The sequence below is a fragment of the Nuphar pumila genome, chromosome 17 (assembly GCF_984573655.1).
Source record: "Nuphar pumila chromosome 17, dmNupPumi1.hap1.1, whole genome shotgun sequence".
NCBI classification, from domain to species: Eukaryota; Viridiplantae; Streptophyta; class Magnoliopsida; order Nymphaeales; family Nymphaeaceae; genus Nuphar; species Nuphar pumila.
Genome location: NC_143265.1, coordinates 64,467,440 through 64,483,171, shown reverse-complemented (window position 1 = coordinate 64,483,171; position 15,732 = coordinate 64,467,440). Strand labels below are relative to the sequence as shown.

At 38.3% G+C, this 15,732-nt stretch overlaps 1 protein-coding gene across 1 annotated transcript; it reads right to left on the bottom strand.

Moving 5' to 3' along the window:
• Window positions 1-5,060: 5,060 nt before the first annotated feature.
• On the bottom strand, window positions 5,061-15,234 carry LOC149812059 (agamous-like MADS-box protein AGL104). Its single transcript, XM_089992966.1, has 7 exons — window positions 15,211-15,234; window positions 14,921-15,064; window positions 8,129-8,190; window positions 7,932-8,031; window positions 7,614-7,669; window positions 5,754-6,006; window positions 5,061-5,198 (listed from the first exon to the last, which is right to left on the bottom strand). The coding sequence occupies exons 1-7, from the start codon at window positions 15,232-15,234 to the stop codon at window positions 5,061-5,063; spliced, it is 777 nt and encodes a 258-aa protein (XP_089849092.1).
• Between the last annotated feature and the right edge of the window lie 498 nt (window positions 15,235-15,732).

The window sequence follows — 15,732 nt, the reverse complement described above, 5'->3', positions numbered from 1 at the left end:
CTGAGTGTAGTAGTTAATATTGGACAGCTAACACCCACAAGACTGACATAGCCTGCCAAGAAAAAGAGATAGTCTACATACAAGTTCCACTCAGCCAAGTTGATATCCATCTCCTCTATTTTGTCTTCAGGAACCTTGTTGTTCGTAGTTCTCTGAATTTGCAAGAATTGGCATAAACTCTGATCCAGATTGTACAAAACCTTATAAAAAGGTCCCACCAGCCAAAGAGACTTCTGAGGGAGAGTTGTTGTGAACTTGGGTGGCCCATAAGCAAAAGCAGGCAGGATGTCCCAAGCAATTGAATGCTACTCTAAGTCATTGATCAAGTGATGATAAGTTTTCACCGATCGATGTATTTGATCCCATGAAGTCATTGTACCTTGCTTGGATAAGACTCGTCGAGAGAACTTACAAAGGATGAAGATCTAAGATGTGCTCATAGAACCAAATCTCCATAAGCACTTTGCTGCTAATAAAGTCCTTATCCTTGCGGTAGGCAAAAGAGCTTAGCCCCTAAAAAGGCAATCCAAGTCTACCATACCTAGTGAAAGACATCTTTCGTGGTGAAACCAATACTTTAGAAGATGAATAAATTGAGGGTTTATAAGCTCTCAGGTCTCACCAAAGATGATGAAAGAGACCAAACACAAAGTGAAGCTACCGCTAAGGTGATTAGGGAATGTTCACACAATTCAGGCATGCTTGTGAGCTCATGAACAACATCCCAAAAGGACCACAACATCAGACAAGGGACTCCATCTTAGTACATTTATAGCCATTATATTTCATCAGTCAAATTATGCAAAGTCGTTCGCTCATTATAAGGAAGATAATTTAAGAAAAAATGGTTTTGGATGGTTACCCCTTGAGGCAGGACAATGATCCCCAAGATTGAGATGCACTCATCCAAAGTAATTGTTAGCTCCCCCATCGAAAGTCAGAATGTGTTGGTACATGAATTTCACCTTTTTGTGAGAGCCAAAATAAGTGAATTGTTAACAACGAAATTAAAGAGGTGAGCAGCTCGCAACAAATGAAATTCAGTCAAATATTCCTAATGGAAAAAGTTGAACTCTGATACCCATTTGAGAAGTCAAGAAGGAATGATGCTCCACGAATTCTGTACCAAAAAGAAAGGGGTGATCAGATTTTCCATAAAAGAAAAGCAAAAGAGGAAAACAGTTTCACCACATCCCTTTCCTCCATTCGATGGTAATCATAAATCAGCCCCAAAATGTTGAATCAAGGAAAAATGTTATACTTCTTTATTATCACCATGGCTCAAAAGAGGAAAAATGTGCTCAAAAGCATATGAAACTAGACAAGAAAAGGGCTTAATGATGGTCTGAAATGAAAAGGGCCTCAAACATAAAAAAAAAAACTGTCAGAAACCTGTTAACAACAAATGAAATTGTCATCAGCAAACATCAAGTGGCATCCTCACAATAACCGAGTTTAAGAAAATCCCTCGTGAAATAAGGTACTAGTTTAGTATGCAATCAATCCTCGTTTAGACAAACCTCTCCACTCATATAGACAGGCAGCATAGAGAAACCCTCATGTTAAGTTATGTGCATATCTTTAGCTATCATCTTGAATTGTCAAGCCATCTATGTTAACTCTCTTTTGCAAAAATACCTTGGCAGAGCCAACTTTTCACTATTTTCAAAGTTGGTGTCTATATTTCTTTATTTTAAATCGAGCTTCACACACTCGACAACAAAGAGAGGCATTTCGTAGACACCGTATTTTAGACCAAGTATTTTTCATATAAAAATCTCTAAATGTTATTACTAAGCATCAGCTAGGCTAGGCCGGCCAGAATAGGTTCGGTTTTGTAGAAATTCTAGCAAATTAGGGGTGCTAGGGGAGAGAAAGGCTAGATCCTTCCTCAATAGGGGGGTGGCCCCGTTATTTATAGTTTTTTTAATACATCCAAATATGTTTCCTACATATTCGGGATCTAAATGGATAGATGGTTCCTATTGGATAACTTTATTTTTGTAAATGAGATTTAAGAGAGAGGATATTCTAATTTAATTTTGAAAGGCAAGTAGCGTGGATGAGGGTTGGACACGCTTTCTGAAAAGACACTCAAAATCTTATAACAATAAATTATTTTGTCATTACAAAGGAGGCCGATGACACATTTTGCATTAATGACAAATGAATATGTCGTTAACCTTCTAACGATAAATCATCTGGAAGTGACAATTGTTAACAACAGTTTCTCTTGAGTGACAACTCTTAACGACAATTAAATATGTTGTTAAGGGATATTGATGTTCCAACTTGGAAGATGACTGATGACAATTTCAAAGGGTTGATGACAATTCAAAGAATGGTGATAATTCGAGGTATGATAATGTCAATTGAAATCTCCGTTATCGCCCAAGAACTTTTTTGGTCATAACTTTTGATTCCAATGTTAGTTTGACATGATTTTTATCTTGTTGGAAAGATGAAAACCTACTCTTTAACTTTTCTTTAGGTCAAAAATCTGAAAGAGATTGTTTTGAAGGTAAAAAATTGGATTAAAGTCAGCCTCAATCATTATAGTCTGCTACTGCTTCATAAGTTGCACCCCCTTCAAGCGTTGTCCCGACGACAATGAACTTGCTAAGCATCTTATCATCCACGTCTGTTTCTCCTTTGTGTCCCCCCTAAACTCCCCGCCTTCCTACCCACCACCACCCCTCCCCTCCTCCTTCCCTATCATCGTCGTCTGGTGGTCGCGCTTTTTCTGCAAATCTTTTCATTGCCTCACCTGATTTAGCCATCCAGGGTTCAATCTCTCCCTCGAGGCCCTAAAATGGGTGGAGCAATCTGATGCCAGCAGCATCACCATTGCCCAATTCTTCAAGTAATTGTAGGGAAGAATTTTGGCCCCTTCCAACTCTGCCTCGACATCGGCAGCAACACCGGGACCTTTGTCGCCCGGATGAAGCAGCAGAACGTCATGGTGGTGTCCAACTTGCGTTCAATTTTTTTGGGTCCGACTATACTCCTGCTTCTATATATATATAAAAAGTGATAGTTGTGTAACCCTTAGGTGTGCAGCTACCTACAAGATCCTGCAGGCTGCCCATTGCATGGCTTGATGGATGCACAACGCAAAAAAAGTTTTAAAAAAAATGCTAAAACATGCTTTTTGTGAGTTCTAGACCACCACTAAAGGTCCAAATGGAAAATGGGACCTTTAGCGGTGGTCAAAACCCGCCACTAAAGTGGAAAAAATGCATAAATAGCATTTTTTTGCCCTTTTTCACTTTTTTTTGCATGATTGACGGCCAGTGCAATTGTGCAGTAGCTGCGCACCTAAGGGTCATGCAGCTACCACTATATATATATATATATATATATATATATATATATATATAGTAATGTGTTCCTTAGGCCGCCCCTTTCGTTAGGTCTCATTAGGCCCATTCAAAAATCATAGTTTTATGTATTTTTTTCTCATGTCTAACACCATAGATGTGATCTATAGGTTTTGTTTAGTGGGAACTGAATTTTGGATCGTTGGAATCTGACATGTATACTAATTTTTCCGGTGATCCAAAATAAATGGCTATGAATGTACCAGTTTTTTCCGACTCAGAAAAACTTGTTTTTTCATCAAAAAATATGATCCAAGAATTGATTCTCACTAAATCGAGCATGTTAAACATGTCTAACGGTTCAGACCTATCATAAAACACATATATTAGGCCCCATTTCTCATTCTGCCATGTTTTGCTCTGTAGGTTTTAAGTGTTTTATGATAGATCTAAACCATTAGATGTGTTTAGCATGATAGATTTAGTGGAAATTGACTCTTGGATCATGTTTTTTTGACGAAAAAATATATTTTTATGAGCCAAGAAAAAGTGGTACCTTCATAGCCATTGATTTTGGATCACTGAAAACTTGTATATATGTCACATTCCGACAATCCAAAACTGGTTCCCACTAAACAAAACTTATAGATTACATCTACGGTGTTAGACATGAGAAAAAATACTTAAAACTATGCTTTTTGAAAGGACCTAACGAAAAAAGGGGCCTAAGAAAAGCATTACTCTCTCTCTCTCTCTCTCTCTCTCCCATAGGTTTTAAGTGTTTTCTAATAGATCTGAACCGTTAGATGTGTTTTAGCATGCTTGATTTAGTGGGAATCAACTCTTGGATCATGTTTTTTTCGAATAAAAAACTCTGGTTTTATGATCCGGGAAAACTGGTACCTTCATAACCATTGATTTTACATCATAGAAAAAATCTGTATAAAGGTCAGATTCTGGCAATCCAAAAGTCGGTTCCCACTAAACAAAACCTATAGATCACATATACGGTGTTAAACTTGAGAAAAATACTTAAAACTATGATTTTTCAAAGAGTAACAAAAACGGGGCTAACGAATGCATTACTATATATATATATATATATACACATTACAAAACGCTGAGTCGACCATATGTATAAAAGGCAATCAAAGACGTATATCAGGCATTAAACTAACCGCGTGGCAGATCAGATGGTGCTACTTCACCAGTTGCTAGGGAACTAAAGGTGCGGGAATGTTGCTGGTCAAAAGGAGGTTGTTTCACCATCAACGTTTGGTCTACAACCGACTCAGCCACTTTACCGCTCTCTAGCGAAGCAAGTGCCAGATTGTTGCCGGTCTAAAGGAGGATGTTTCGTCATCGTCGAACTAAGTCCACAACCGACTCAAAGACTATATCCACCGAAGACTCATATTATTGGCCAAAATAAAATTGAATATTACCAAATGGAAGGCCGGCCTTCAGCATGGCACCAAACCCACTTATTTCTGAGTTCATTGAGGCAGAGAGATCGAGGGAAAATGCAACAACTTGTTTTAGTTGAACAGTATCAATTTTCTCTGCTTGTTCTTCCCCACCATTGATATCATCACATGATGTAACATACGTATTAAAATAAGATATGCCGGTATGTCGATTCTGATTACTCTCTAGTTCCCTAATACTAAGTCAAGATGCTAAGGTTTTAGCAAAGTATACAATGATCTGCGGACACAACTATCAAAAGTTCATAAAACATCACTCGATGTTCAAATCTGCCACGCGGTCATCATACGTGGCTTTCTCTGTATTACTAGCTAGGCTTGAAAGACCAGTTGTTGCCTCCTCCTGCTGCTGTGGCATGACTCCCTGCAGCTCCTGCTCGCTCATCCCATGCTGCCACACATAATACAAGTATGATATTATCACCAAATTCATTAAAAAAAAGATATTATCTCCAAATTATATGTGTAGCACACTTGTTCACAAACCAGGTGAGGGATGCTACGTAGGGTGATCAGTGGGCTTCTATAAGAAAAATGTACTCTTCTAATGTGTGGTCTGCTGGTCAACAACGCAACCAATATGATCCAGGTTTGCTGACGCTCATTTTGTGGGGATTCAGACAAAGAAATGCATGTCTATTGGTTCTGCTAGAGACAATTTCTCAAACCTAGCTGTGAACCTGCTTGGGTTGTATAGTGTGAATCAGGTAGCCCGTTTGGGACAAGTTGAAATGAGATGTCCCTTAGCTTAGTAGCCAAGTTCTAGGCCCAGTCCATTACTCAGATAACTAAACACCCGGACCAACTTATTAACTAGCCCCCCACCCAGATATATATATATATATATATATATAGAGAGAGAGAGAGAGAGAGTTATTAAGCTCTTCTAGTTGCAATTTATTGCATGTAGCCAGTGCTTTGGAGATGTTGGAGGAATTGAGGTGACCTGCATGAGGGGGAAGGAGGTAGGCACCAGCGTCGGAATGAGCTGTGGTGATGTGTAGTGCTTCTGCCAAACGGGCAAGGGGACCCGGTTTATGTCGGGGAAGATGGTGCTGCTCTCCAACTGTCTGTCACATTTCAATGAAGGAGGGCAGTCAATGATGTGCTGCTCCATGGATGGTACCACCCCAGCATGAGAGAGTGCGTCGTAGATGGATGTATGGACCATGTGATCCGGTAAACCTTGCGTGTGCTCCCTTCGCACATAGTCAAAAACAAAAGAAAAGTGAGAGATAGAGACTTTGAAACAAAGTGTGGATCTGTTTTATGCATTTCAACCTAGTTAAGAGGCTGTCTTTATTGTTTGGATCGAAGCCCACATTATTATTCCTGACTGTACATGAACAATAGGTTACAATAGTGAAAAGAGTTAAATGACATACCTGTCTCATGTTGATCTAGGTTAGTAATACACAAACTGGGCCTGAGTTTTACTAGGAACTGGATCACCCCAAACTGATATGATCCAATAAACCTATTAAATACACCTATCTAAGCTTATATGTCAGTCAAATCAGGTGTTTTGCGTTATGTTCATTGCTATAAAAGGAGGAAAAAACAATGCATAATGTATTGGCATGTGGCTGCTATTCGTAGTCTTGATGTTCATATTTACAGCTATCTTAGCCAAGTTATTTTGAAAGCATATCCACCTGTGGTTAATTCCCCAAATTGATATAGGTAAACGATATATAAAAGGAAGAGCCGCTACAATGGGAATTGTGATCCCACAAGAGGGCTCCACTCATCTGATAGGGTTAACTTGTGAATGTCGCCAAGTTGACAGGATGTCTTGAGTTTAAAACCCAGGGGTCTCCCTTGCTGCAAGGTAGAAGCTGGATACCAACGGCCGGGTGCTCTGCTTGTTTGGTAGGAGCTGTTAGTGTGTCACCATGTGTTCGGACGTTGCCAGTTCAAAACCCAATGGTATGTTGTGGAACTGGTGGGGGTCGATCTAACCCCAGCTTGCCTTTCATTAAAAAAAAAAAGTAGAAGCTGGGACTACTCTCCATATGTGGGGGAACCTCAAGGATTTTATCAACAGGAAGCCCACTAATGTGCAAGCGGGGATGAAGAAAAATGTAAACTACATTAGGAATTGTGAAATATCCAGAGCGCCCAAACGGCGGCATTGCTTAGAACTGCTGCTAGTCATGGATTTTCGGCATTAATTAATATTCTTACAGTATCATACCGTTACTGTATTAACATTGCATTAACAACCCAATAAACTCTGATTTGTAATTTTATTCATTTTCTCATGTTTATTTACTCACATTTTATATAGATTGATTGCTATTTGTCATTATTAACACATGAAATCTGCACTGTCATGGGCACAGCTAAAACAATTCTGGCATGCAATTGTGGTGTAACTTCTCATTACGAATAATATATAAAGGCTGAGACACGACAGAGTAGTAAATTTGAGTATCATCGTGGTATAGAATCTAAGGTACTAAGTTACTCTTATATTCCTTGTTTGATCCCAGTATCTTATCCATAATATTGAGAGATATTGGGTGCTCTATGGCCCTATTTCTAAAACCATTCCATTAATTCTCATATTCCTGATTATTTTTTGCTCCACTAGAATAGAAATGCTCCTCATAAACTACTTAAGTATACAATAAAATTTGGTTTCCATGAGTGTGTGTGTGCGCGCGCAGGCATGCATGCACGTGTATGTGTGTGTGGAGGTGGAGAGAGAGAGAGGTGGTGCAGGGCAGGATTGTACGTCAAAGACATCAAGGGGTCTGATTGAAGAAATGTTTGAACTGGGATTTGAGTGTTCTGATGCAACCAATCTGTTTGATTCTCATAGGAGGTTTGCATTCCCTCTTGCGCTTCCAAGTATATCTGCATCAACTTTCAAATGTCAAATGCTTGTAATACAAAGAAAATGTAGATGTCATCTCACAATTCATACGTTCTTAACTTGTTAATTTATTGCATGATGGAGATGAGTAATGTTCAAAATCCCCTTCTCATGATGAACGTTGTTCAAAATGCATGGGTATATTATTGAAGAATTGGGAAATCACATATTTAAACAAGTTAATAAATTGGACAGTGAATTTTTTAAAGAAAAATTGGACAGTGAATTTGGTAGAAGTCTTACCAAGCGTTGTGCGCAATGACCAGTCAAATCGAGAAGAAATTTCTCGTAGCATTCTAGCTCCGCCAATGACATTATTTCTGAAATGTCTGGCTCGAAATATCTGCATATGCATTTCACAATTTACAAATTTATGAAAACAAAATCTCTCTCTCATGCACTGAAATAAAATTTAAATAGAATTGATTAATTTAAGATACCTTAGTCTCCTTTCAGCAGCATGAACTTGTTGTTGATATCTTGCAATTTCTTGTTGAAGCTCCTAATAAATCAGAGAAAAAACTAATTCTAAATTTCGAAATTATTTAAGTAATAACAGGTTTTTTAACCATGAAATTGAAAAGAAATATAAATGTATATTTACCTCTATGTTGGCATTAACACTTCCTTGGCTGCTTAAAAAAATGGAAAATCAAAAAATTTGAAGGATGAAATCAAAGATAACATTGTTAATTTTTCAAAGCTGGTCTTGCACATGAGTACGTGCATCTTTCCTTCACAAAAGTGCAAATTTTATACCTAAAGAAAAGACAAAATTTGAAATACCTGGTAAGATGCGAAGTAGGATCACTTTCACACCTCAATTTTTTTATTGCTCTGAGTACCAACTGCATCAAAATGCAATATTTTCATACAGGCAAACAATCAACAATTATCAATATTTTCAACTCACAACTCCAATCATAATTTCCAGAAATAGGATAAAGATTAAAGAATAACAAACAAATACTGAAAGAAATTATTAGGGTTTTGAAAGTGTAGTACCACAGTTTTCTTACCTCTGAATTTTTAATTGTTCTGCAAAAAATTCCAGAAATAAATGTCTCAATTAATCAATAGATACACATTAAACAAAATTCAAGTAGAGTAAAACAATTTGAAAATGCATTAAAAATATAATTAATCATTTGGTGATGGTCATACCCTCCTCTCTCTTGTTCAGGCAAGTTAAGATAGCGAGCTAAGACATCTTCAATTCTGATAAAACAAAGAAAAATCTAACTAAAATTTGAGATGGTAACGTTAATTATAATAAGAATTGAAGCTATGGATGAGGGTGAGATGACCTTTTCTTGCCAGAGAAATGACTGAGCCGACCGGAGGGTGAGAACATGATAAGGACAATATCGATATCGCAAAGGATGGAGAGCTCGTAAGCTTTTTTTATCAACCCATTTCTCCTTTTTGAGAAAGTGACTTGTCGATTGGTACTATTCTCAATTTTTTTAATCTGAACCTTGACCCTGCCCATAATTCCAAACGCTAAAAAAGGCTGATCCAAACACAACCTATGCAAAATAGGATTAGAAAATTGGGAACCCTAAAACCAATACTTGCTTATTTTCTCTTTTCCTTTTGTTGGTGGGGGCTTCTGGTTTTCTCTCTTTAGATTCAGAGAGAGAGAGAGAGAGGTAACCCTCAAATCACGTTGGCTCATTTATTCGATTTATACAGCGAAGGTTTCACATTTGGTCCATTGATTCAGTGAGAGGGTTTTCTTTTGTTACTTCGGTATCCTTGTTTTCTGAACAATAATTTGTTTACTTTTTCTGTTGTCATTTTTTTTATTGAACTGTTGTCATTGATTTCAATGCAATCTGAACCCCTGTAAAGAAAAGAGAAAACTCCATTTAGGGCCAACCTTTTTCCCCTAATTCCAAACATGGGACGCACATTTTTGGTTTTTTTTTATTGTCCTTTTAAAACTAAAACATATTCCTTTAAAAAAATGAAAAAGTAAACACTGAACTTTTAATGACGCAGGTGACTGTGTGACTGTTTTAATTTGACTTATGATTTAAAGGACAATACTAAATGCAGATCCTTGTTTGACAGTTTTCTAAAAAAGTATACTTGGAATTTCAAAAATGTGTGGCCCATATATATTTGGAATTAGTGGACATAGGTTGGCCCCTAAATGAAAATTTTCCAAAGAAAAAAACATAACAGTACGTAGGGTGGTGGTAGCGAAAATGTTTCAACTATTTTGAAAATAGCGAAAATGTTTCAACTATTTGTGTTACATAGAAAGGACAAAAAGAGAATATCACGCACTTGGTAATTTTGTAAGAGTATTACAGATGAAGGGTGCTCATTCGTAGGTTTAATGTATCCACATGTGGATTGTCGAAAGTACACCTTATGTTTATTATCTTGGTCTCAATCCTCATGAAGGGTGGTGTATGTCCCCCACCCCCGATGACTCACCTATCCCAAGTCTGTGTTCGGGGCATTGAATGAGCACCACATATACAAGTACATGGGGCTTGTATTCCCGTGTATGTTAACATCACTAAGCATTGGAGTCTGGTGTGGTTTCAAAGACTTCAATACTCTTTCTTGCTATTCTTCTCATAAAGTGATGGTTTGAGAAAATGACAAAAATCTCCTTTATTCAAAAAAGAAAAAACAAACAGTTCAAAAAAAGGATAAACATGTCCTCCATCCAGAAAGTCAAGGATGATGTTGACTCTTCAAACTCTTCTTCTTCTTTCTCCGTAAAACACTGTAAAACCCTCTCTCTCTAGAAAAGAAATCAAGGGAGGCAAAGAGTTCTCCCTGGAGAAGGCCATGAACATCAACCCTCTCACTCTCTCTCCCTTCTCTCTCTACTTCTGTGCACATCCAACAGACGATCCTACATTGCTCCATCAAACACCGACTGACCTGCACACTGATTGTAGCATCGTTCAACTTGATGAGTTGTAGAGCTTGATTCATAGTTTTTGCCCTTACATGAGGGGGTTTGGGGGCTCCTCCCAGCGTGGGTAACATCATTCAACTTGATGAGTTGTGGAGCCTGATTTAGAGTTTTTGCCCTTACAGGAGGGGGGTCCAGGGGCTCCCCCCCGATGCGGATCCCGCTGCGCGGTCAGCGGGCGGGGGTCCAGGGGGGCCGCCTCTGGCGGGGGCTCGGGGGGCAACGCCCTTCGGACCAATTTTTTTTTTTGGCCTTCCAACATCGATTTGTAGTATTATCGGGTTTTCCTACAACGATTTGTAGTATTTTCGGGTCTCCAACGAGCCCCACAATGATTTATAGTGTTATTCGGCTTTTCAACAACGATTTGTAGTGTCTTCCGCAAATCGCTATAGCGATTTATAGTGTTTTTGGATCTCACTATAGTGATTTGTAGTGTCTTCCGCAAATCGCTATAGCGATTTATAATATTTTTGGATGTCATTATAGCGATTTGTAGTGTCTCCTGCAAATCGCTATAGCGATTTATAGTGTTTTTGGATCTCATTATAGCGATTTGTAGTGTCTTCCGCAAATCACTATAGCAATTTATAGTGTTTTTGGATCTCACTATAGCGATTTGTAGTGTCTTCCACAAATCGCTATAGCAATTTGTAGTGTTATTCAGTAAGCAAATCGCTACCCGAATTAGGACAAACTTGTCAGGGTCATATCTCCCTAACCGGAGGTCATATTCCAAATCCATAAAAAGTGGTGTCTTTGTTATTGAGTCTAGTTTATTCTTGTAAATTTTAATCAATTTCTATTGTCATTTCATTTCTCATTTTAACTAAAAACTAGACCCTTATTATTTTGTGTTATTTGAGTTGCACAACACCATTCTCGCTTGACATCCACATCTTGATTCTAGCATGCTCCTTGTTGGATTTTCCATTGATTTCTTTCAACCTTGCTTGGAACAAACATATGTCTTTCTCACCACGACACCTGGGACCCGTGCCGGGGGGGAGCCCCCAGACCCACCTCCTGTAAGGGCAAAAACTCTAAATCAGGCTCCACAACGAATCAAGTTGAACGATGATACCCACGCTGGGAGGAGCCCCCAAACCCTTCTCTTGTAAGGGCAAAAAATCTAAATCAGGCTCCACAACTAATCAAGTTGAACGATGCTACCCACGCTGGGAGGAGCCCCCAAACCCTTCTTCTATAAGGGCAAAAACTCTAAATCAGGCTCCACAACGAATAAAGTTGAACCATGCTACCCACGTTGGGAGGAGCCCCCAAACCCTCCTCCTATAAGAGCAAAAACTCTAAATCAAGTTCCACAACTCATCAAGTTGAATGATGCTACCCACGCTGGGAGGAGCCCTTAGACCCCCCTTTCTGTAAGGGTAAAAACTCTGAATCAGACTCCACAACTCTTCAAGTTGAATGATGCTACCCACGCTGGGAGGAGCCCCCAGACCCCTCTCCTGTAAGGGTAAAAACTCTGAATCAGGATCTACAACTCATTTAGTTGAATGATGCTACCCACGCTGGGATGAGCCCCCAAACCTTCCTTTTGTAAGGGTAAAAACTCTGAATCAGGCTCCACAACAGTCAATGTGCAGGTCATTCGGTGCTTGATGGAGCAATGTAGGATCTTCTGTTGGATGTGCACAAAAGCAGAAATAGAAGGGAGAGAGAGAGTGAGAGGGTTGATGTTCATGGCCTCCTCCAGGGGAGATTTTTTTCTCGGATAATCCTGCAGTGCAGAGACTAGGTCTTAAATAGTCATCTTCGGAGCACTTAAGTCTTTACAACCACTCCTTTTCAAAAATCATCATTTTTTTTTGCACCAATGGAGGAGAGGGTACTTAAGTCTTTGCAATCGCATCAAACTCCAACGCTAATTAATGCTGACAAACATGAGGATACTAGACGCACATGCTTACATACGTGGTGCTCTTTGGGACCCCTGAACATGAGATGTAGCTAACTCCCCTGTTCGGAGGGGGAACATATAACCTGCTTCGCAATCCTCAACTCTTAATTCTTCTAAAATGGCAGTGCCACTCACACCAGCTATAGTCGCCTAAGTGGCAGTGGGTCAGGAGAGAAGATGCCAACCTCTTCATTTCAGTTTTGACTCCCACCGAATATGAGGTGCCGTTTAATCCTGTTCTCAACGAGAGTTCATCATAAAAAAAAAAAAAACTATCCTCTCAATTTTGTATCTTTTTTAAAGAAATGTAATTATTTTATAAGTAGTACTTTTTATAATCATTTTTATAAGGTGTATATATAAGATGGTAGCTGCTAACCAGTTTTTTAGCTAACAGAGCTTTTTAAAGGGTTTCTTTATGTTTTTCTTAAATATGACCATAAAGATGCATTCTACATGCTTGACTTTATAGGAATCAACTCTTGGATCGATTCTAATACACAGGTAGATTTTTATAAGGTTTAAAAAATCAATGGTTAAAGATTTGTTTAAATATTCAAGACTTTTAAAAATCATGTTTTTTATCAAAAAAATGCTATCCAAGTATTGTTCTCTAGTAAATCGATCATGCTGAACATATTGTTACGGTCATATTTAAGTAAAATATCAAAAAAATCATTCAAAAGCCCGATTAGCTGGGTGGTTAGCATCTCTCTCTCTCTAGAGAGAGCTAGAGAGAGAGAGAGAGAGAGAGAGATGCTTCTTGTTCTGGGAGCACCTATTCCTACATACTAGAAGTGTTGCATCTTCTTAATTAGACCTTGTAGATGTATTCAACATAGTTTATTTGATAGGAATCATGCTTAGGGTCATGTTTTTTGGACATAGAAATAGGACTTTTAAATCATAAAATTTTGATACATTGTAAGCCATTGATTTTTAAAGGTCTTAAAAAACCTACATGTATGTTGATTGCACGATCCAAAACTTGTTTTCTACTAAATAATGATTATAAATCATATCTTTAAGGTCTGATCAACAAAAAAGTTCAAGAAGTTTGAAAATCTAATGAATAACAAACAAAAAACTTTTAATATATATAATCCTACCCAAAATATTCTAAACTGTTATTGAGTAGATGTTACATGTAATAAATTGATGGAAATTGATTTGACTCATTGAAATTAAAGCTGTGTTGCAACTCAAAGGGACGAGAAATCAAAATTTAATAATAAGAAAGTTTTGAATTAATTTGGTTTACAAAACAAAGAGGGAAAATCATGAATATGCCAGTGCCAAGTTGCCTGTACTCATCTCAGACAAAATAGCAAAGTTGCATTGTTATTCTTCTAGGACCTCTACTACTTCACAGATGACCTGGATTCATTAACAAAAACTGATAGACCAAAAAAATATGTAAAGGTCTAGATCATGAGTAATTTGGACAACCTAGAAGTATACCAAATTCAATAACTACATCTTGATTATGACTAGATCTGGATCATCACATCTGGGTTAAACATGTTAGTTTACTTGATTGATTATTTCTTGGTAGAGAAAGACTAATGCTAGAGTGCAGATCTCTGCTTTTCACCGGGATCCAGATTCAAGCCCTCTCCCCTTTTGGATGAATGGGGTGGATGTTTCACTTAGGATTATCTTCTTTCTTTCTTTTTTTCTCAAGTTTGCTTTGGTACATGGGGATATGGCATATGCATGGGGATCTATAGCGTGGGATGTCGGCTTGAACATCCTCAATTTCTGAAACCAAAACATGATTGAGGCCGCTTTGAGCATGAAGTCACTCTCTAATTGGCTAAACAAATATCAATGGATCAAATTTATAATGGGTAAAAAAGCTACCTGGGTTTGAGTTGGATTAGGGTTATGCCAAGTACAATTTCATATACATGGGCCTAGGTCTTGGGCTTGAGACCAATAAACATCTAGGCTTGCTTGAGCTGATAAGAGTTGAGTTGGGCTGTCCGCGGGTTAGGCCATCTCTCAGGCCCAATTGTCCACTGGGATCAAACAGGGATGACCCAGGTCCACACTGCCAAACCCCATGTCTACACCTACTTCCCTAAGCCAGGGCTACCCACGTAGGAAAGCAGATCAGGTCATACTGTACGCAACCTATTCCTTGGTGATATCCCCAAAGCACATCTCATTTGATGGAGATGTCATGGGCCCATCTACGTTTTCCAAGTGAGATGTGCGGTGGGGATTGAATATAACGGCTGATCCAATGATAACTGTTCTACGATTGTGCCGGTCCAAGGTTCAAACTTCAAAGGTGCCATAGGACCCGTCCATGGCTCATTCAAAGTAAATCAAAGCTTGTTAAAGAGCTAGAGAGACAATTACGTTTTCTTGTTGATCTTGCTGGATGAAGCCACCATTTGTTGCCTGGAAAATCACACCTTTCAAGTTGGAGAACACAAGCCATGTTATTGAGTTCTTAGGATCCCAATCCTTTGGTTCATCTGGTGCTACAATTTCTCCTGCTATCTGTCAGCATATGCAGAGCTTAGATTGGCTTACAACATGTACATACATGAGCATGCATGCACTATCTCGTACAAAATTATGGTTGCATGTGTTATCTATATTTTTTATATTTCCACAGAAAAACTATCCGACCTAGCCGCGCTGACTCTGCTTGCCCTACTAACAATCATTGTCCTGGCAGCCTAAAGCTCTGTGGGCTTACTTGGACTCTTTGAATGTGTTGATCATCCTTTTTCTCACTAGAAAACATGCTTTTGGTCGAGATGTTTTGAGATGAATATCCAACCTTTTGTATTGTAAAAATTTTAACAGATTATAAAATGTTTATTTTTAATTGTTAAAAATCTACCCTGCCCTGCGGTTTCCTATGAAAAAATATGGTTTTGTAAGTCGAAATTTTTTGAAATGTTTATGACCGTAAATTCTTGGATCGTTAGAAAAACTTGCTCACACTTCAGAATCCAATGATCCAAATGTCAATCCTCACAAAACAGACCGTGCAGACCATATCTACAGGTCAAACTTACCAAAACAAAAAAAAAAATAAAGAGAAAATATTTTGATAAGTTGTTTATGCATACAAACAATTGTAGTAAATCTTTCTTCACCATCTCAACAATAGAATTCTATAATGTATTAGACATGATAAAACATTCTAATATATTAAG